Source organism: Venustampulla echinocandica (assembly GCF_003357145.1).
Source record: "Venustampulla echinocandica strain BP 5553 chromosome Unknown scaffold_0, whole genome shotgun sequence".
Classification (NCBI taxonomy): Eukaryota; Fungi; Ascomycota; class Leotiomycetes; order Helotiales; family Pleuroascaceae; genus Venustampulla; species Venustampulla echinocandica.
The window spans coordinates 3626860-3647077 of record NW_022474205.1 but is presented as its reverse complement, the minus strand read 5'-3'; the positions used below and the strand labels follow the sequence as shown (position 1 = coordinate 3647077).

The following is a 20218-nucleotide window of genomic DNA, read 5'->3' as shown; positions in this document are numbered from 1 at the left end:
GGGACGGTCTTGATTAATAGCCAAATATGCTCAGGTTTAGATCGCCGTGAGCAATTCCAAGCGATTTAAGCCCAGAAATACCTTTAGCCAATGTTAAAGCGCAGGATAGATTTGTCTCGTGACAGGGTGCGTCTCGGCACGCAGGGATAGACGTTACTACTCAGGCCTATTTTAATTTACTATCAATTTAAGTAGCATGTGTAGAGGGTATCGGGACACGAAACTGGGGTCCATAAGGTTTGAGAAAATCAAGCAGCGTTTATATATCCTAATAATAGATTTGATCTAACTAAGCTTGCTTTCCCATGGCATATTCTTTGCCCCAAACCCAAACGACTGTCTCTAGAGACCACAGAAACATACACCGATGAAAATCAGTCCCAAAGGCCATAGCAAAACTATGGCACTGGCACTAGAGGAGGCATTGGGTGATATAGTTGATGCGGCTATGCCTGCAGAGTTGTTGCAAACCATCGCTAGCGAAGGCTTGGCAGAGTCGAAACTACTACAGGCTGTTGACAGAGTAGTTTGGCTCACCAGTGCTGTAGTCGAGATGGCAGTAACATTTGACAAAACAGAGGACATAGTGGGCTTGGGGCTCTTATTGGCGGGAAATCGCTGTGAAGTCGCGCTCGAAGGAAACTCTGGCAATAATTGGGAACTTGAGGAAGACGAGTGACTTATGGATGGAGGCTGTGAATAATCTACTTCGACATCTGTGGCCGAAGACGGAGCTGCGGAATCATAAAAGGATGTTGCTGTGGCCAAAGCGACAAATGAGTCCATTTTACTTCCAGTATTTATGCCGAACACCATTCCTGACTTGCAGTGCGATTTTCCAGCCGCTTGAGCGCAGAAAAACCACTGGGGCTCAAGATTCTGTACTCTGTACTCAACGACATGCCTTCCTGCCACATTTTGCGGATTGAATTGGTTGAAACCGGTGTCAAAACTTCCATTTTCTTTGCAAGGGTTTGAGAGGGAGGACTGAGTCAGGGTGTGGTTGATCGCTAGGAAAGTGAACTTGACAAGATCGCCAACTGTGGCATCTATCGTACTTGGCTCGAAGCTCAAATTGCCCGCTGGGCCTACCATAACTTGGTGAGTTTTGAGGCTAGCGACGGAGAGATCTGCCGTTGATGAAGGACACAGAACACTTGAAGTATTTGTTGTAGCTAAAAGGTAGCCACTAGAAGCTCCAGAGATTTGCGTGGTGGCATTACTAGTGTTCCAGTGGAAACTGGACGTGGGCCTATGCGACAGATGTCAATAATAGTCTCCACGACGGATCAGATTAATTTACTTTAGAGTTGTGATGCAATTTACGGTAGTTAGAAGAAGAGCCGACATTGGAATGGAGAAACCCAGATACATTTCGGAAACGGTTGAAAGAAGGAATATAATATGACTTTGTTTTTGGGTTTTGTAGGACTGTCCTAATACAAATAGGGTCAACCTTTTGTGATTTAATGGTTCAGAAGTATATGATAGAAGCAAGTAGATGGTGTTATTGAGGATGATTGTAATAAGGCATGATTTATTTGATCGAGGCACCAAGACCTTATAAGATGTTAGATAAAATTGGGGTTCTAGGGAAGGAATTTCGCAAACCACGATTCCCCGCTTGCCCTGGCGCGAACACCCTTGGTGCCTCTGATTCTCGCTAACGGCGGTCGTGACCTAGGTGCCATGGCCCCCAAAGTTGCCCTGTCAACAGCCACCCAGGGTACCCAAGGAAGTCGACCGAACAACCTGCACAACGATCGTGGTCGCAGCTATCTCCGCCGCAGACTACCCCACCATCATCGGATTGAACAAGAGCGCATTGGCAGCATGTCCAGTAAACAGACATTGTAAAATTGTTGGGGAATTTCCAGCTCGCGCAAAGTAGATTCTAAAAGCAGGTGATGATTGTCCCCAAAAACAGTTGGGTGATGCTCGCATTTCGGTATTGGCAGTTTGTGGCATTATCACCACCTTTGTAGTCCCGTGAATTATCGAAGAAGGAGGTTATGGTGTTTCCCAGAGTTCGGATACTGAATGCGAAGTACGCACCCCGGTTTTCAACGTCCCCCATCTCTAACCCCGCATAAATTACAGGGGTAGGCTTCCCCATCTACTTCCTAGATTCCGAAAAGAGGAATATCGGAATACAGGAAGGATACTCTACAGAGGTTCCAAGGAAAGACGCTCGCTCTACTTGTACTCTATACATATCTATAGAAGTGAGCCGAAAGGTCCCCATCTCATCTCCTCAACCCTCCAAACCATACAAAACTAAACACAGCCCCTCAACTGCAATCGCAATCGCAACCACAACCATAACCACACCTTCTTACCTATAACACGCCACCACACAGCACTTTCTCACCAATCTCGTATATCAAAATATCTCAGCCCTTCTCGTGTGAGCTGGTATCACACTAAAGCACGAAAGCACCAGATTAGACAAGATCAGATCTGCCACCCCGAATCCCTGCTCGTGACTATGTCTAGACCGGCAAATATTGTAACAACCGGTTCCTTGGTGTCTGGGTTTGGAGTTGGCACTGGAACAGGGGCGGGAACCTTTGTTGGGACAATTTCGATCCCGGCAACCCCAGTAGAGGCTCTCCCAGACGATGCCAAAATCTTGAAGCCCCTTTTGCTAAGCTCAGATTACGATAAAGTCTGCGAGCAAACGAGCGATAAAGCTTTCTGGTATGGAATTTATAATAAAGCAACCAAGGCACAGAGAGAACAAGAGGGTCGTGCAAGTGAACTTATACTGGCAAATGTCGAAACTACCTCCGAAACTGGAAAGTACTCTGAAATCGATGAGGACGCGCATGGTGAAGTTTTTCAGTATTGTCAGGAGCGGTCTAAAATACTTGAAGCGCTCAACATCAAAATTGAACAACACAACAAGATTTCCAACCACCCCGCGAATTTCGGAAAAGTCCGGATCCAAGTATTTGGGCCTTTTGGCAAGGTTCGCCTGGCCAAATTACTCAAATCCAATGATCCCGCGCCTCAAAACGAACACCCTGATGAGCATGATGACACGGACGAAAATGACGACGAAGAAATGTTGAAGCAAAGTAATGCACATTGGACAATCCTCGAAAGCCTTCCTGCCAAATTGAAAGGAGATCTCATGAAATCTCACTCCCTTGTTGCCGCAATCCATACATATCGCACTCATATCATGAATGCCGACACATCAAGAGAGCACACGACCAAGGGCAAGCTCGACCTACATAACCATTACACCGAAGAGTTTGGCAAAGAAGTAGCGAAAGCTATAGGGAAGTACAATAAAAGGATCACAGGAAAGACAAAGCAGCTGCAGGGTAAAATTGCGCAGTTGAAGGAGTACAAAAACATAGGACTTACGTACGTTCCTAAGTATTCGGATCCAGGTATGGACGCGGAAACACAAGAGGAAGAAGAACTACTTCAAAAACCCGATGATCAATACTTCGGTCAACCAGACGACCCAGTTCCGGACTCGGTAAAAGCTATTCAGAGCAAGATGGGTGGGGAAATGGGGTGCGTGCGAAGACTGCTGCTAAACCCGCTAGATCAGCAGGCAAGAGATAATTTTGATCGCTATCAGGATTTGGCTAGGGCTGCGACAGTAGAAGCCGGGCATCAAGCCTCAAAGTTTGATATTAATGAGGCAAACCTGGCCAGTTTTTGGGTACAGAATATTTTAGGGTCCGCAGCTCTATACAACTCTCTTGTGAATGGAACCGACAGCCAGGACATCCTGCAAACCTACAATTCTTTTCGGGTGCAGGCGAACGACTTTGTAGAGAAATGTCAATTTCCTAAGAATTTTGCCGATTCTCTTGTTCCGGATATAGCGGATCTCCAGGCATCACATCTACAGCTGCCTCCTGTCGATTCACCATTGGTAATTTCTCAAATTATTGCAATGCGGGCTAGACTGGAGGGACCACAAGGCTCCCTTCATACATTGATTTATTTGCACACAGCGGCGATTAGTGGAAGAACGAATTCGGAGCAGCTTGCCAAATACCAAGAAGCGGCAGCCGAGGTTACAAAAGTCACCCACGAAATAAAGTCTCTGACACAACAAAAGTGCGTTACCGACAATTATAGTTTCACAGACCTGCTATTAGAGGAACTTGTCAGGCAGGCTGACAATATGGCCTCTCTTCGAGAAAATTGCCGGAGTAACTCTGGTGTTTCTATCCACGATGACGAACTAGACCAGTATATGGTGTTTGTGACGAAGTACTGGTTCTCGAATGGCCCTTGGAATGGTGGAATAATAGGAGCCGTCCTCGGAGACTCCCCTCAGCTGTTAAAGCAACACAGAGCACTTCCACGGGTAGAGCCACGGGTAGAGCCACCGGTAGAAGAACCTCAAGGGACACCCGACCCGTCATCAGGACCGTTTAAGTACCCAAAGCGCCAAAATAAGCCGGACCTCCTACCCTCTAACAAGATAGATCATCATGGGGTAGTAAAAGATATACAATCATGGATTAGCGTTGGGGGCCGCGATAAGTTATTGGTTAAGTACCAAGTTCCCGGAAAGTCAAAGCTCGCCTACCTGTTGCTATCAGGAAGTGATGTTAAAGGCACTCTTAGCGATTTTAAGCAAGACTATCCAGGTTTTGAAGAAACGCGCGGTAGAGCAAGCGACCTTGAGTCACTTCGATTCAAAGATGTAGAAGTTTACACAGTGGCTCCTACTTTCCGAGAGGAACATAAGGATGATTACACGAACGCACCAGTTACTATTGTTGCAGTATATATTGGCGATGAGCCTAAGTGGTTTGGTAAAAGCGAGCTGGTTACTAAATATGGAAATCAGATCAGAGACAAAATGGAAACTCACGTAGAAGCTGCTGGAATTACGAAAGAATATGAGGGTTATGTTAAGCCAAGGAAATACCAAGAAACGTAAGTGGACAATAGAAATTCGTTATAGCTTTATACTAATTCAAGTAGTGTAAGGGCCAGGAAGCCACGAGTGCCCATTTGGAGGCGCGAGAACACAACCCAAGTTGAGGAGGAGGAGGAGGAGGAGGAGGAGGATAGTGAAGACCAAGAGGGAATAGACATGTCAAATGAGGAGACTATGAAGCTGTTCAGACTAATGCTAGCAGCTCAAAAGGGCCCTAAAACACGCCAGCGAGGGGGAAAACGGAAGTAAGACAACTATTGACATTTATTACTTTCTTAAAATCTTATAGTTATCAATCTATATAATAAACTTGCAGGCGTTAGCCATACTTTTAATGTTAGCAATGCAGAGCCTTGCGCCCCTTGATTTGGTGGCCTAAGTAGGTGACATTGGGAGCGACCCATTTGCTCCGGACTTAGGCATTACTGCATAGCTGCACATCGTATTATTGTCCAATCAACATCCGTAGAGGACGATAAGGGATAGAGGTAGACATAAAGGAGGAGCCTTTCCCAGATTTAGGGAAACGTATCTTCAAAACCAAAAAGCTATGTCAACGAGCTCGGGAAGAACAGGGGCGCCATGCTATTGGTGCGGCCACCATCCGAACGAGCATGTTAAGCATAAATTCTCGAAATGCAAAAAGTGCCGCAAAATCTTTGAGATATGTCAATCTACAGTTCATGGGTATGGACCTCAGACCGGAGGGTACAGGATATGCAAAAAGCCGTGTTTTTGCGGCAAAGAATTCTACCCAGAAGGGTACAAGGACGCTGTCGAACTCAGGCCGCATGAGCATCAGCAAAGTCACCCATTGTGGAGACCAAGAACACCCACAGAGCCCGATCCCATGATCGACGAAAGTTTGACCGAGAGTTCATTCGCAGCACAATCACCATCCACCCCTCTTAGAGACGGCTCGGGCACTGGCAGCACTACGCACCAACGAACGAGTTCGGGTTCCACAGACGAGCTAGCATTGAGTCCACTAGTAGGCGCATTTAGAGGTCTTCATATAGAAACAGATCAATCTGCAAGCAGTGCAGGCAAAAGTAGTGTAGGAGAATGGTCTGGGTGGTACGTCAAGGGCAACTTGTTGGAAAACTGGCGCTACAACACTGCCTACCCAGATGGCATCGAGTATATGCATACTCAGAAAGAGACAGCACAATCTCAGGAACTGGAAGGAGGGGAGGTTGATGAACTAGCAGGTGGTACCCCGAGTGGAAGTGGGCATGACTGGTGTCCATGGTATAAGAAAGACGGTCGATGGGAGTGTTATCGTTCAAACCCCGATTTCCCAGATGGCCGTGAATTTACACGCAGGCCCATGGACGGAGACGGAGACGGGGACGGAGAGCGCGAGGACATAGGTGAAGGGAGTTCGAAGAAGGCAGGGAAAGGAGCTAAGAGCAAGGGTAGAGGAAAAGATAAAGGCAAAGGCAAAGGAAAAGAGCGAGAGAAAGATAAGCTAGATGGCAAGGGGCAGGGGCGGCAAGAAGACAAAGGCAAGGGGAAAGATAAATTTAAATAATAGAACTATTCTATTTTGCAGGGCAGTTAGTAGGCTTAAGAGATCTCCCTTGCGTCGGCCAGCCATACGTGCTTCCTAACACCCGGAATTGCCATTGCCTCAACTGTTCGGTCTCCGGACGCTAGCTTTGAGCCCCAGTCCAAGATACGGAAGGTGGCCTCTTTTGAAGGTGTTAATCGAAGACTTGGAACCACAACCCCGGTAGGATCTGTCTCTAGCTGGTTTAAAGAGGCTTGAACATAGTCGCTTTCATGTTTGCTTCCTAGCCAGGGCATGACTAAATATCTCTTTTGTGTGGCAAGTTGTGGCCTGTCATGAAAGAGGCCTCGTTCTACCACCTTTTCGCCGTTAACCCACCAAACCCAATATACATAGCTTCGAGAAGAAGATCTAGACTCTAGTCGAGGCCAAAGCTCGGGTTCGACCTGAGCCTTCGCAACCGCCCCGAATGGTTGCCATCCGAAGTAAAGGCCGGCGGAGTCTCTAGGTCGGAAATTAAAGCGATGTCGCAATAGATCGGCTCTCGAGACCAATGAAGACTGGGATTCGTATAACACTGAGCATTCCTCGTCTAAGAATGACTGCTTCGACCCGGTCCACGCAGCCACATTAGGATCAGGGTGCGCAAGAGATGGGGAGTAGGGATGTTCTGTAAGGTTCGTCAGGTAAGACCGAATCATACCACATATCTCGATACAACCACTCGCAAACAGACCAAGCCACAGTGGTGCAAGTTCCGGACGATAGAGCGCAAATACATTGGCTAGGAGTTTCGTGTCGACGGCTTGTAGAGCGGGCTCGAGAACCTGGTGTATCGAGCCAACCCAAGCACTGACAGCATTGCAGTCGATACCGGGTTCCCAGAAGACACTCCACAGCATCGACCCAATATAATACGGGCACACACTAATTGTCATATAATATCGAAGATCGTATACATAATCTCGAAGGTAGAGTGGAGGATTGTGGGACGATTTGGCGAAGGCAGGGAATCGAGGCATAGGAAGTAGGGGTTGTAGGCCTTGGACATTGTAGAAAGGTATTAGCAAGGCTATCGAGAAAGCTATCAAGGGCTGAGAACTAAAATTGTACAGCGAACATAGTTCGATAAGAAGCTCAACGGCCTCAGAAGAAGAGGGAGGCGTTTCTTGACTAATTTCATTGTAAGAGATGTCGGTGCCGATAATTAAGGGAATATCCTGGTTGAAATAGGCAGTCCATGGAGGCACGCTTCCTTTGGCGAACCATCCAGGACTTGGAGCAAGCACAGCACAAAGCCACCTGACAAGTTTGCTCGAGGACTGGCCAAGATGCATGATAGTTTTGGGATGTTGTGTCTCGAAGTCACAAGTGACTGGCAATAGAACTGCCGTGGAGTATTCCATACGCCTCCTCTGCATTTCAAGGAGTTTTATCGAGAAGATATATGACCAGCAGAGCGTAAGAATAACAAGTCCATTCGGACGAGTTGGCTGGTCGTCGTTACAGAAAGAGCGAAAAGAATCATTCCCGGTGGCCATTCCGCATATCGTGGGCTTTTCGACAAAAAGGTAGAAGGTTTTCCTGGCACCGTGGACAAGCGCTGGGTTCCAATACGCATCATTGTTGCTCTCCGAGCTACGAGAGGCACGGAGCTCAGGGCTTGGTATGTTCCATAAGGTATTTCCCGTAATATCTCGTTTTCCACGCAGATCTGCGGGCAGCGGTGGGACGTTTTGCATCATGATGGAAGGATTCAAGCTCCAGGGAGGAAGCCAGCCATACGGCAATTGCTCCGCGTTGACAACGCAAGCACTCCATCTTGAATGGCCTTTGGCGAAGGTCGAGTAGATTTGTTCGACAGTAGGTTCGAGGGCATCGTTTCCGCAGCCGGCGAGTAAACATTCAGAGGATCGTGTCGACGATCCAGTTAGGGATATACGATCCGACTGTTCCGAGGAACTCTCACTCTCGTCCTCCACGTTCGATTTGTAATGGTCCATTGTTTCGCTCACAGTCGTGGAACCAGCTGGTCGGCCATCGTGGAAACTCTGGCTAAAAACATGTTCGCCGGTATTGGTCCAGTGACAAACGCGGTCGAAATGGCTTCCGTGGCTCATTTTGTGATTTCGATGAATACTAAATGCGTTGCGGCCTGGGCTGCGCCAGCATGCAAGGTACTGTACGGAGGAACTTCAAGGGCACCGACGACAAAGCCACATCACGTGCATATCAACGGTTGGTACGGGCAGGTGCTGCGTCGGTACCTCTGTACTATACTAGTCAGATCAGGCCCTAACTTTATGCCTACGTACATTAAAAAAAAGGCCCAAGTTCTCAGTCTCAACGCGTTGCATTCTAGTAGTGGCCTATCTGCACCACCGCCTCAGCTTGCGGTGTACGTGGCATACCGTATGTGGGCTGGCTGCGCAGGCTCCGAAGTACCGTTTTTGTCCGCTGTCCAACACCGAGTTCTGTGGGTGCAGAGCTGTCCGCCAACCAACTACTCCGTACTCCTGTACTAACGGCGAGCTAAAACTTCCTGCATTGATTAGCATCGCATCGACTGCTATTGATTCGCTGGAATGAAGCCAATATGTTTTAGTATCCATGCTCGTGCATAATACGGATTGCTCCGCCGGTACGTGCAGAGGTAGGGGAAGTGCTGGTTTCTGTTTACCACGCACCAAGTACCGTAATCTTCCTCCGTAACGTATTCTGTACTCCGTATATCTACATATCATTCCTGGCTACAACCCTTTGCCGCTCTGCCTCTTCCCACCCTCGTCTCACGGAAATCCGTTAAACCAGCAACAGCAGAGCTCAACCAGGACCCTAAAACATGACAACTCTGTATAGCAAATAGAGTTTCTACCACTAAACCAATGATGCTGTTGTTGAAGTACGATCTGCTAATTTGGCCTGATATACTGTTTTGTGGGTTGGAGTACTGTATAGCTGCCGGAGCCAATTACCTCTCAGGTTGTGGGGCCTGACACTTCCCGCTGCTTTAGGGCCCGTAGTATGACCCTTGAAAGCCTAGTGGGCTTCCTATGGATGCCGGAAGAGGCATTCGATTATACTTTGCTTAAAGGAGCAGCCCTCCTACTACGAAGCATCGTTACCAACTTACCTCGACATGGGATGGCCTTGCTCTCGCTCTTTCTTCCTTTACGTCAACCGTTCTAGTTTCTTTACATGACCCTCGGTCAATGATGCTATTTAACCAATTCCGAATGAACCTAAGCTAACCGCCTTGATAGTTCTAATTGCTGGACTCCCACTCGACCAAAAGGTAGTTCAATATGGCCCCTTTGTCCTCAATACCGAAGAAGAAGTCTACCAAGCGATGATGGACTACCGTACTTATTCCAATGGGTTTGAACGTGCAAAGGGGTGGAGTAGTGAAATCGGAAAAAGTATGATGGAGTAAGGTGGCGTGGGCAAGATCAACAAGCAGGAATATATATATGTATATAAGCAACAGGGTTCAACTTATCAATGTATACTTGAAACAAAAGTTCAATTAAGATCAAACATGATGCTAGTGGGAAATAAATAACAAATGAGAAGCCATTACCGCTCACCTTTTAAAGCCGACACACACTCAGTAGTAACAATCTCCTCCACTTCACCCGTGTTAGCTGTGCAGGGTCAGGAATCAGGATAAACCATTTGTAGGTATCCTATTACTACTCACCCCTTGACTCTAAAACTGTTCTAATAGTACCAATATCGCCTGTCTAGAACCTCCGTTCGCTCGCCACCGCTCCTTGTAATCCGCTGTAAAAGCGCGACTACTAAAGCACTTCTAGGAGCTGAATATCAAGAGTTTTATAGCCCAAGCAATCACCCTGCCTCAGCCTGTGTAGAACCCTGAATAACACAACAAGGAGCATCTAAAAGCAGGACTCAGATATGCAGATTCAACCCTCCGCAATACTGAGCGCGACCTCTCCGCAATTAAGAGCAGTTCCCCTCTATAAGGATGATGTTGCAAACTTGCTGGATCTTTAATAGTATATAGGACTAAAGGATAACAAGGAGGCTGTAGAGACATCGAAAGAAAGATTCTTAGCTATTATACTTATATATAAACAATCTTGATAGCTAAGGACAATCTTAACTATTACAAACTTTTTCGATACCTAGAAGCTACAGGACGAGATCATAAAATTGCGGTGGATTGCTTGTTTTGCTTGTTATAGCAACGCCTTCACCGACGCCTACCACTCGTTATGCTTCTTTTCTTCTGGTCGGGGGCGAGTTATGATTACTTAGTACTTTTTGGTTAGCAATTTTATTTTTCACTTTAACAAGTCTGCCCCGTAGAGACCAGTCTTTTTACCTGCAGTATGGCCCGTATCCTTAATTTTCCTACATTCTAATTAAACAAAACATACCCCAATCTCCCTTCGAATGAGTGATCTGAAAACTAAATCTATAGGCTCAAATAGGAGGGGACCGGATTTATGTTATTTTTGTCGCCTTACCCGCTATTGTCAATAGTATTGATATTTGTCAATGACGGTACAGTACGAAAGTATACATTGTTATAAGTTGATTTAATTGAACCATCTTTTAGCAATGCCGGCCTCGAGGAAAACATCCCCATCCTCCCGGTATATTTACACTTGACTTCATAATGTGATTTCAAGGTAAAGCAGGAACAAAATGGCAAAGAAAGACAGGTCGCACTCAAATTGAAGCTCAGTAATGGTATCGTAAACAGCCAGCCCACTCCCACACTCAACACCCCCTGTAAACACGTCTATCTCCGCTCCATCCAAGCATTAACAGAAGCAATTTTTTTGGCATCCGCATTGTTCCTACCTCCTTTCTTTGCTGATGACTTCTCAACCCTTGGTCTCCGGCAAGCCGTAAGTAGCAACGGACTAGCCGGCTTGTCCTTCGCCTTCTTTTCTTTACTACGACCGAAGCCACCCGGTTGCCTCATCTTTTGGCTTGCGGACAGACGAAGACCGAGACCGTCACCAATTCTCGGATCGTCGCTTACGAAAAGCCTATTCCGTTCCTCCCACATAACGACATCGGTATTTAAAACATCGTCGAACTCTGTCGGGGACTCATCCCATCGCGCAACAATCCTCAGCTTACCTTCCGACATAATGTTCCGGATGGCCTTCCAGTCTTGGACATTGTCGCGGAGGCTGGTGAAATAGTGGTGATACCAATAATCATCACCCACCTCCTCGTGGAGGTATCGAGGGTCATTGGTGGCACTGATGCTTAAGTATTGACCTAGATTTCCGCCGTTCCAATTCTGCTCATCGGTGTCGGCCTCCATGCTCAATTCGCCGTTGTTCATGCACCAGATGTCCCAGCCTTCTAGGAACTTCTTTGGCTTTTCCGAGAACTCGAAAATAGGGACCCCTGAGAAGGATAGGTCAAAATCGATACGCTTGTGCTCCTTCTCTTTAGCCTTGGAGAGTGTTGATGGGGATGGGTCCGTCAGAGGGGGCTCAGCAGAGTACACCGGCTCCTTGGGGTAAGAAGTTTCTGTCACGACACCGTACTGGACGCAGTGGGTGAGTGGGAGTGCGAATACGACCCAGGATTCTGGCAATTTTTTGTTGGAGTATAAGGCTGCTGGTACGGCGTGATAATAGTAATTAAGGATGAGTTCCGGGACGGAGATCATGAATGAGATCCAAGTCTCGTGCCCCTCTGAGATTCTTCCTGTTTCGGTATTTGTATGAACCGTAGGCCTAATTCCTGGATTAGAAACTGAATATTCTAAAGGTCAATGTTGTCAAGGAGTTCAAGACGCAAGAATGAATAGCCATAGTGTAACTGCAAATACGGGCAATAAACAACTTACAAATCGACCTCATAAGCCTCAATCTTATATCCATCCTCCTCCCTATACACGATATCCATTGCATCCTTCTTACGTTTCTTCGTCCGCGGATCTTGCCGGAAGTCATGAAACGAGAGGTGTGTGCATTCAACCCTCCGTATTCCGTACCTCTTCCCCATTGCTAGAAGATAGCTGCGCAATCCTCTTCCCGTCTGTTTATCGACACACTTGGCAAATTCCATAGGACCATCCGGTTTGTTGACCCTGGTGATGAAGGCAGCGGTGTCGGAAACCGTAGTGGAAATTGTCTCCGAAACTTTGGTGGAATTCGTCTCAGAAACCGTGGTGGAAATCGGAGAAGAAACCATGGTACAAACCGTGGCGGCAGCGGTCGCGGTGGCAGCTTTGCACTCTCCTTTGGGCTCCAAAAAGTCGAAATAAGAAAACGGACGCTTAACTCCTATCCCATCTTTGACTGGGCATGGGCTTTTAAATTCGTCGGAACTCTGAACGCCCTTCGTGTTCTCCACAAGGCAGCTTTTCTTTCCCTCCAACTCCTCAGGCGGAGCCACAGATGGGGTTTGAGGCAGTTCAAACTGATAGTCATTCCGCAATCCCATGATGGCCTGCAATCGCGAACTCGCAAGCTGAGCATAAGGCACGCGGTCGCTAATTTTTTGCTGCAAGATCAGAGATGTCATTTCATCCACAGCTTCATCGACGATGCTGTCAAGGGTAGGGTGCTCCTTTTGGTTGTAAACATCGTCAAGGGCCTGGATCTCAGGGGTGTGAGGCGGTAAACGAACGGGAAGTCCGGTAGGTGTTGGATAAGGTTCCGGAAAGACAGATGGCGGAGGGCGAGTGGCTTCTTTGAAAGCTGAGATTTTCTCGGGATGGTTTTGCATTAGCTTGGTTGAATCGCCAACTTGGCTGCCATCTTCAGCGTTGCTATGAGACTCTTTGAATGAGAGGTGAATTCGTTTCTTTGGAAGGTCATCCTTGTCCTTGAGGGGGTCAGCTTTAGGAGTGGCGGACTCATCCGATCCGTTGCCCAGAGAAGTCATATTGGCGGTAGGCTGGAGATTGCCCGGCAGAAGGGGACAGGAGAGGTGCTCAGGGGTAGTGTTGCTCAGAGGAGAGGTACCTCTCGCAGAGCCCGTCTTGTTGAGCAGATCGCCAAACAAGCCTCCAGACGAGTTGAGCAAGTTGCGATTGAAGCCGCCCGGAAACTCGCGGAGCTTATACGCATGGTGAAGTTCCAAACCGTCCCAGTTTGTTTTGAGGACACCGATGACCAAGCAGTCAGGCCGGATTGTGGTCAAGGGGGATTGGACTGAAGTGCGGTCAGCTTGGCCGTTACAGACGTCCAAGCCAGGAGGGCCTATAATGAAGGTGGGTGGTTCGGCCATTGTGCCTGTAAACGAAAATTGAATTCTAGCTGAATTGGCAGGGGGCAGGTCCTTGAAGAGGACAATTTTTTGGAATGAGAGGCGGTGGCGGCAAAGAGTTGACTCCGTTTAGGGGGAAGTGTGAGAGATCAGATGCGATGGTGATGTTGAGGTGTTGAGGATTGAAAGTTAGGAAGAGCCCGAGTTTTTGGTAGAAGGGGGAATTGAGTTGACAGTGGGAGACTCGGTTCACAAAACGGGAGGGTTAGTCGTGGATTCACCAATCTAAAGCTGAAAAGTGAACTGATGCCAAAGCTGAGGCGATTCCTCAGATTCACCTACCACGCGCCTCACCGCGTTCGATACCCTAACCGTGCCCACCAGAACACGGAGACATCCATTTCCCAATAAGATCATGTCAAAGACAAAATCTAGAAGCTCGATTACCTCAACCTATAGTTTTGGTACCCGACTTGTGTTGCTAAAGGTACCCAATACAAGAAACGAGCCTAGCTCGCTCGAGGCAACATACGAAGTAGATTTCCTTAACACCAAGATTACCACCTTCCTTAAAGCAAAAAGCAACTAAAATTAAACGCATCCTGGCTCCGCACTTGCGATGTTATCAATTGCACTCGCATGCTTCAAATTTATTCATTTTTGGGGAGAAATTATTTTATAGACCGTTCTCAACATCACTCATCCACAACGCAGCCCAATGGATACAACGTTAATATTTCGTAGGATTAGCAACACTAGCCATCTCTAACCCTATCTGTCTCTCATGACCACTGTGCCGGGAGTGGACTCTCACTCGCCGTATGGTGGGGTATGTGGGAAAAACAAAAAGCCATACAAAGGCAAATACCAATGCCATGCATAACCCAGAACGCCTACGCTTTGTATATCATGCAGTCAATCAATCATACCATGTAGAGCACATCCTCCCTACAACCGCCTCGTCGATCCTTTCGAGAAGTTCGCCGGGGCGGCCACAATAGGTGCTCTCCACGAAAAATAACCACTTTCCTCAGAAAAAGTATCTTCTCGTTCCATATACGGAATGATGCCCGGTTTATTACAACCAGTACATGAACCCAAGCATAACAGCAACCAGGCCAACACCCATACCCGTAATCTCCTTTCCTCCATTTGCACTGCCCTTCGTACTGCTTGGGGAAGCTGCAGTGCCAGTTGCAGTGCCAGTCGCAGTTGCAGTTTCACTGTTGGAGCCGGTAGGCTTGACTTGTTGCGTCTGGCCAACACTCGGCAACTTGACATCACCGTCAACCAACCAGCCGCCAGCTGTGGAGGCGGGGCATGGCGGGGGAGTCAAAGTTGGCTTGTAGGCCGACGACGCAACACCTGTGGGAGTAAGGGTCTTCCACTGGGCTTGCAAATTAGAGAAATCGGGTGAAACGGGAGTGGGAGTTCCGGCTCTCGAGAAGCCCCCCTCAATGTTAGCCCCCGTGACAGTAGCCGACACAGGAGGTCCATAAGAAATCAGTCCATAATCGTTGGCTTCGGCGATCCATTCGTAGACGATCGCGCCGGACCAAAGCTTGTTCATCTCTGGACCGAGAATCGCGCTTTGATCTGCGAAGGTGCGAGGTCTGGCAGTGATGCAGCCTGTTTCGGAGAAAAAGATAGGGACGTTATAGGTCGAGGCAAATTCGTTAAGGGTGTCATATCCTGATGTTTGCATGTTGACATCTCCACACCATTCATAGGCGTTCAGGCCGAACATGTCGATACTTTCAGAGGCGTTGCTACCGCATGATAGGTAGTTCTGTAGCATGGGACGAAGCTCCGCAATATCGGCCGCAGAGTAGCCAACGGGAATTTCTCTGTAGCCCTTGCTCTTCCGGTAGGCCTTCAAGTCTCGCGCGGCCGCCTTGACATATGTAGCTGCTTCGGACTGGTTGTTTAGGGCAATAACCTCGTTTCCAACGAAATACCCTAGGGTATTATCGTATTTTGCGAACGCATCCATGACTTTCGCATATGCATCGAATTGTGTTTGGTTCCACGATGCCACGATCTGTCGAGATATTAGAGTCGGAGCTTTGCGAAGTTAAATGGAGGGGGAGCTTACAGGATCGATTGCAGTATTGAAGGTGTCAAGATCAACTAGCAGATATATTCCAGCGTCTGCAAACGCAGTCATGCAGCCGGTATGATCTCCATTTGGATCAACGTGGTAGACCCGGATTGCATTGGCCCCTAACGTCTTCATGAGGCTCGCATCGCGTTGGCACTGTTCGGTATCGATCAAGGGATCCGCTGGGGTCAATTGGTATGCGATGCCTGTTTGAGCATTAGCAAGACCTTGGAGAATGATTAATGGTGTGTGGCGGCCGACCTTTCATAAAGAATTGATCTCCATTTCCATTGAAGAACTTGGAGCCCACGGCTGAGATAGGTGAAAGCTTCGCGGCAGTAAGAGCAGCATTTGCAAGCAATGCCGCAGTAACGAGCGACTTTGCAAACATTTTGGAGTTTGCTAGGAGTTTGGAAGGATTCGAAAGTTTGAGAATGGAGTATAGATAGGTATGGAGTAATCTGTGTGATCGCGCTGCTTGGACGCGATGTTGGAACGAGCGACGCGGATAAGCTGGAACGAGTGGCCTTGATAAAGAAGCTGATATGGTGCTATGCTTGGAACGAACGACCGAACGAGCGTCGCTGATAACAGGTTGATATGAATGCGATGCGTTCTGCGAACATAGGTGGATGATCGACGACGGTTGCGGTTGGGAGCTAGACTTGTAGCTGTAGCTGTAGCGACTGCTTGGGAAGCAACGAACGTCGAGCCCTGATGGACAAAGCAAAGCGCAAACTTTCCTGGTGTTCCTTCTTCGTCTGCTATTATTGTGCAACTGCTCGCGGGAGAAGAATCATGAAGCTCAAGTAGAAACACGACGACACAACGATACGACGACTCAGCGTGGAACAAAACACAAAGCAGGGAAACAGGGAGCTAGTAAGAGGTAAAACGAAACCAGGCGATAGCGATACCAATCAACAGAATCGTTTATAGAAATAATTGAACCGAGACTAGACCTACTACTGTAGGATCGGAGGATTTTCCTACGCTGAAACCGGCGACAGGCACACTCCCCTCTGCGATTGTTCTATGTTGACGTTTTCGTGCCGTGCAGACCTGGCATAATCCCAGCAACAGTCCAAGCAAGTGGCATAGCGAACACAGCAACCCCTGGAATGGAGAGTCGCCATCTCTATCAAAGGGCTTGCAAGTTGCAGCCTAAGACTAATGGTGGCACGGGAGGCGACTATCACCCGCGGAAGTATTTGTGTCTGACGGTAAATCCGTACCCTGTGAACCCCAAAGAGAGGGCTTGGAAGTCATTTGTTCAAGCTGTGTTTGTTTGTACGAAGTAAAGTGAAGTGCGCACGGAATAGCAAACAGTATCTACAAGTACGCGGTACGCGGTACGTAGTATGTACAGTGTGTAGAACCGCAGACGGCACCTTACTTCGTGCAGGCAGAATCGCAATCGCACGATAATAATTTGCAGCCACAACAAACCAGGACCTTGCGCCACAAAACGCCAGTGAGCACCAAACGTGAAACGAGGCCGCGTAAAGTAGGCACTTCCTACGTACAAAGTAATACTGAGAAGTATTAAGTGTTCTATTCAACAAAAGTACTCCAACTGCCTGTTTATATCCCCAATCCCCGTATAGGATAATGGGTTCGAAGTATGTGTTTTGTATACCAGGGAAACGGGCAATAACCCATGACTCGTGTATGCTTCGATAGGTACGGAAGATGCAGTTGCTCAAAACATCGCTCGTCTATGCCTACGGAGTATCGCTAACCATCACTACACTACCTAAGGTGCCGACCTAGCTTTTTTGTTTGCCCGCCATAATCGCCTTCATGCTGTTCCATACATCCTCCTCAACTTCGGGATCGCCCGCATTCACCACAGCGTTGCCGGATCCATGGGGCCCCGCATCATTAAAGGCGTCAACTACGCGGACGCTGCTACCTATCTCGACAATCGTTCCTCCAACGTACTCCTCCTTAACTACCAAATCTAACATCAACTTGGCGACATCCTCCGGCATCACCCACCCAGCCTCGTCGTTCCCGATCATCTTCATCTTCTCTGGATTGTCCGTCCAGAGCGGCGTCAGGATCCGTGCTGGCGCAACAGCGTTCACTCGGATTTTAGGGATGGGTGCAGGCGCCTTTTCGAGGTACCCCAAAGACCGCACGAGGCCGTTGATTGCGTGCTTTGACGCAACGTATACGGGTGTGGGGAAGTATGGGACTTGTCCTGCGACTGAGGAGATGTGTACCACCACGCCGGGCTTGTTTCGAGTAAGGAAGTGGGTGATGGCCATCTGGGTGACCCGAATGGGATGCGTGATATTGATATCGACGATGGCGTATCGTGAAGAGGAGAGATCATCTTTGGAGGGTGGGGATCCGGGTGGGGCCCAGAAGTTTGACCATAGCTGTCAAAACTTTATCAATATCATTGGTTCTCTACCAGCGGGATGAAGAACTTACAGGTTCATACACTCCAGCGCCAGGGCACACAATATCGGCTCCTCCGAAATGCTCGGTTGCAACCTCAAACATCTTGTCTAGCTGCGCCCAGTCTGTAACATCGGTCTTCTGAAAGACGGCTTTTGCGCCTTGGCCTGTCAAAGGATATTTGGCGAGCAGCTCTTGTGCTTCCGGACGCAATGCCAGATCGGCAATAACTACATTGCAGCGGTTCTCGAGCAATAGCTGTGCATAGCAGAGGTTGATTCCAGAACCAGCTCCAGTTACGATAGCCGTCTTGGATTCCACATTCATGGCCATGGCGCTGGCGATATGATAGTCGTTCCGTATAAGGGTGGGGGGAGGGGAAGGTAATTAAAAAAAAACGAGGAGCTTCGAAGGCAGTTCGTGTGTAGATTAGAGAGGCGAAAACGAGGGCCCAAAGCTGTCGATGTTTATTCTTAAAGTTGATGGCTGATGGTGCTAGCTGCTCGGAGTGGTTTGAGGATCGAGGTCTGCTTTCAGTGGTAAGTGGTGACGTTTATGCTCTGCGGTGCTTTATTGGGCTGCGGGTGGTGGGATACTGTGAATGGGGAGAATGCCCCCATTCCCTTATCTATAGTGAAACGGAAGAGCCCATTACGTACCTGAGGCAAGCTGGCTGTTGGTGGTTGGGTTAACGCTGTTCAGTCAGGTAGGTAGAGCGGGTAGGTAGCTATTCTCGTAGTTCGCCAGGTGAATAATTCGAACGAGCTCGAGAACCCCGCGTCCGCAGGAAAACCCGGCGGAGGCGCTTGGAGTGGGTCAATATTACGCGCGGTGCTGGCGGAGTACTGTATTATGTCTAGTATGCCGAGCCCGGAGGGGATACGTAGGACTGTACGAAGTACTGAAGAAAGGACTTGGGACCGAACATTCATTCCATTGCGCTGGGGACGGGAGTCGTTGAATCGGCGAGAAGCCCCCATTCTCCAAGAGTTGGTGGGGAGGCGGGCTTTTGGCGGGGGCCCGGGTGAGCGGCGGTGGGGTGCTTGGAGCTGGACTCAGCGTAGTTGAGGTCTTAAAAACGAAGGAAGAGGACAATGGGTCAAAGCCCACTCAAGAATGAGACATGACTCTAATATAAAAGTAAGGACTGTACGAAGTGCGTGTCTCCATAGTCTCCATAATCTCCATAATCTCCATAAATCTCCATAGTCTCCATAAATCTCCATAGTCTCCATAATCTCCATAGTCCAGAGCTGCTAGAGTAGGTAATAATAATACTCCGTAGTAATGTACCTATAGGTGGTACAGTACATGTCCGTGTACTACTTACTACTATACCTTGGGTTGTGACCTGTAGTGTACCTCGTAGCGTTGCGAAGTGCAACAGACGATCGCAAAGAACCAACTATTACCAAGTACGGCTCGCTCGCGAGGCTCGCCCCGCTAGTAAGGGTGCTGCTGCATTAGCTCCTAGAGTCAGGAAGGTTTGCCGAGGGTGCGGAATGGGGAGCGGGTCACGTTACTTAGTGCGTCGGCAAGCAGGGTAATAGTAAGAACAGAGTTTGAACAGAGATTGAACAGAAAACAACAGAGAAACAGAGAACTGCAATCTCTCATCTGCCGGCCCGGGCGGCTAGTGCGGAGGCTTATCCCTTACCCGAGGGTAGGGTGCCTCAGAGAAGTGCCAGACTGCCAGTAGTAGCAAACAACAAGTACCAGAGCTCCGGGAATAGCACACGGGATGCCCCATTCGATATGCGCCTCCCCCACTCCTGGGGAAAATAGTGGTGATAGTGACATGGCATTATGATTCCGCAGTATGGCACTTCAGGCTTGTGGTAACCGTGCTGCTGACCGCTGTTGCCTGCGCTCCACTCGGCTTTCCGCTTTTGGTAATTTTTATTCCTTTCGCTACAGGAGACTCAAGAGAAGCTTCCTCTTGTCCAATCACAGCAGTCACAAGAGCATGCTAATATCTCAAAATCGCTATACTTGCCTCTCGGGCCAATGGAGCGCCCAAGTGTCTCAGGTAGAGCCAGCTTGGTGCCACAGTACGTACAGGTAC

General features: G+C 48.4%; 7 protein-coding genes across 7 annotated transcripts; 2 read left to right on the top strand and 5 right to left on the bottom strand.

Moving 5' to 3' along the window:
* Positions 1 to 342: 342 nt before the first annotated feature.
* BP5553_01135 (uncharacterized protein) lies at positions 343 to 1374 on the bottom strand (the record flags this gene model as incomplete). The annotated part of the gene is made up of 2 exons (XM_032009758.1): positions 343 to 1252; positions 1304 to 1374. The coding sequence occupies 2 exons, from the start codon at positions 1372 to 1374 to the stop codon at positions 343 to 345; spliced, it is 981 nt and encodes a 326-aa protein (XP_031873812.1).
* A 1114-nt stretch (positions 1375 to 2488) lies between these two features.
* Positions 2489 to 5170, top strand: BP5553_01134 (uncharacterized protein; the record flags this gene model as incomplete). The annotated part of the gene is made up of 2 exons (XM_032009757.1): positions 2489 to 4917; positions 4966 to 5170. The coding sequence occupies 2 exons, from the start codon at positions 2489 to 2491 to the stop codon at positions 5168 to 5170; spliced, it is 2634 nt and encodes an 877-aa protein (XP_031873811.1).
* Positions 5171 to 5471: 301 nt separating this feature from the next.
* BP5553_01133 (uncharacterized protein) lies at positions 5472 to 6455 on the top strand (the record flags this gene model as incomplete). Its single annotated transcript, XM_032009756.1, has 1 exon — positions 5472 to 6455. The coding sequence occupies one exon, from the start codon at positions 5472 to 5474 to the stop codon at positions 6453 to 6455; it is 984 nt and encodes a 327-aa protein (XP_031873810.1).
* A 35-nt stretch (positions 6456 to 6490) lies between these two features.
* Positions 6491 to 8554, bottom strand: BP5553_01132 (uncharacterized protein; the record flags this gene model as incomplete). The annotated part of the gene is made up of 1 exon (XM_032009755.1): positions 6491 to 8554. The coding sequence occupies one exon, from the start codon at positions 8552 to 8554 to the stop codon at positions 6491 to 6493; it is 2064 nt and encodes a 687-aa protein (XP_031873809.1).
* Positions 8555 to 11205: 2651 nt separating this feature from the next.
* Positions 11206 to 13664, bottom strand: BP5553_01131 (uncharacterized protein; the record flags this gene model as incomplete). Its single annotated transcript, XM_032009754.1, has 2 exons — positions 11206 to 12163; positions 12277 to 13664. 2 exons carry the CDS (start codon positions 13662 to 13664, stop codon positions 11206 to 11208), a joined length of 2346 nt encoding a protein of 781 aa, XP_031873808.1.
* Positions 13665 to 14721: 1057 nt separating this feature from the next.
* Positions 14722 to 16135, bottom strand: BP5553_01130 (1,3-beta-glucanosyltransferase; the record flags this gene model as incomplete). Its single annotated transcript, XM_032009753.1, has 3 exons — positions 14722 to 15684; positions 15739 to 15950; positions 16006 to 16135. The coding sequence occupies 3 exons, from the start codon at positions 16133 to 16135 to the stop codon at positions 14722 to 14724; spliced, it is 1305 nt and encodes a 434-aa protein (XP_031873807.1).
* A 1378-nt stretch (positions 16136 to 17513) lies between these two features.
* BP5553_01129 (NAD(P)-binding protein) lies at positions 17514 to 18486 on the bottom strand (the record flags this gene model as incomplete). The annotated part of the gene is made up of 2 exons (XM_032009752.1): positions 17514 to 18131; positions 18187 to 18486. 2 exons carry the CDS (start codon positions 18484 to 18486, stop codon positions 17514 to 17516), a joined length of 918 nt encoding a protein of 305 aa, XP_031873806.1.
* Between the last annotated feature and the right edge of the window lie 1732 nt (positions 18487 to 20218).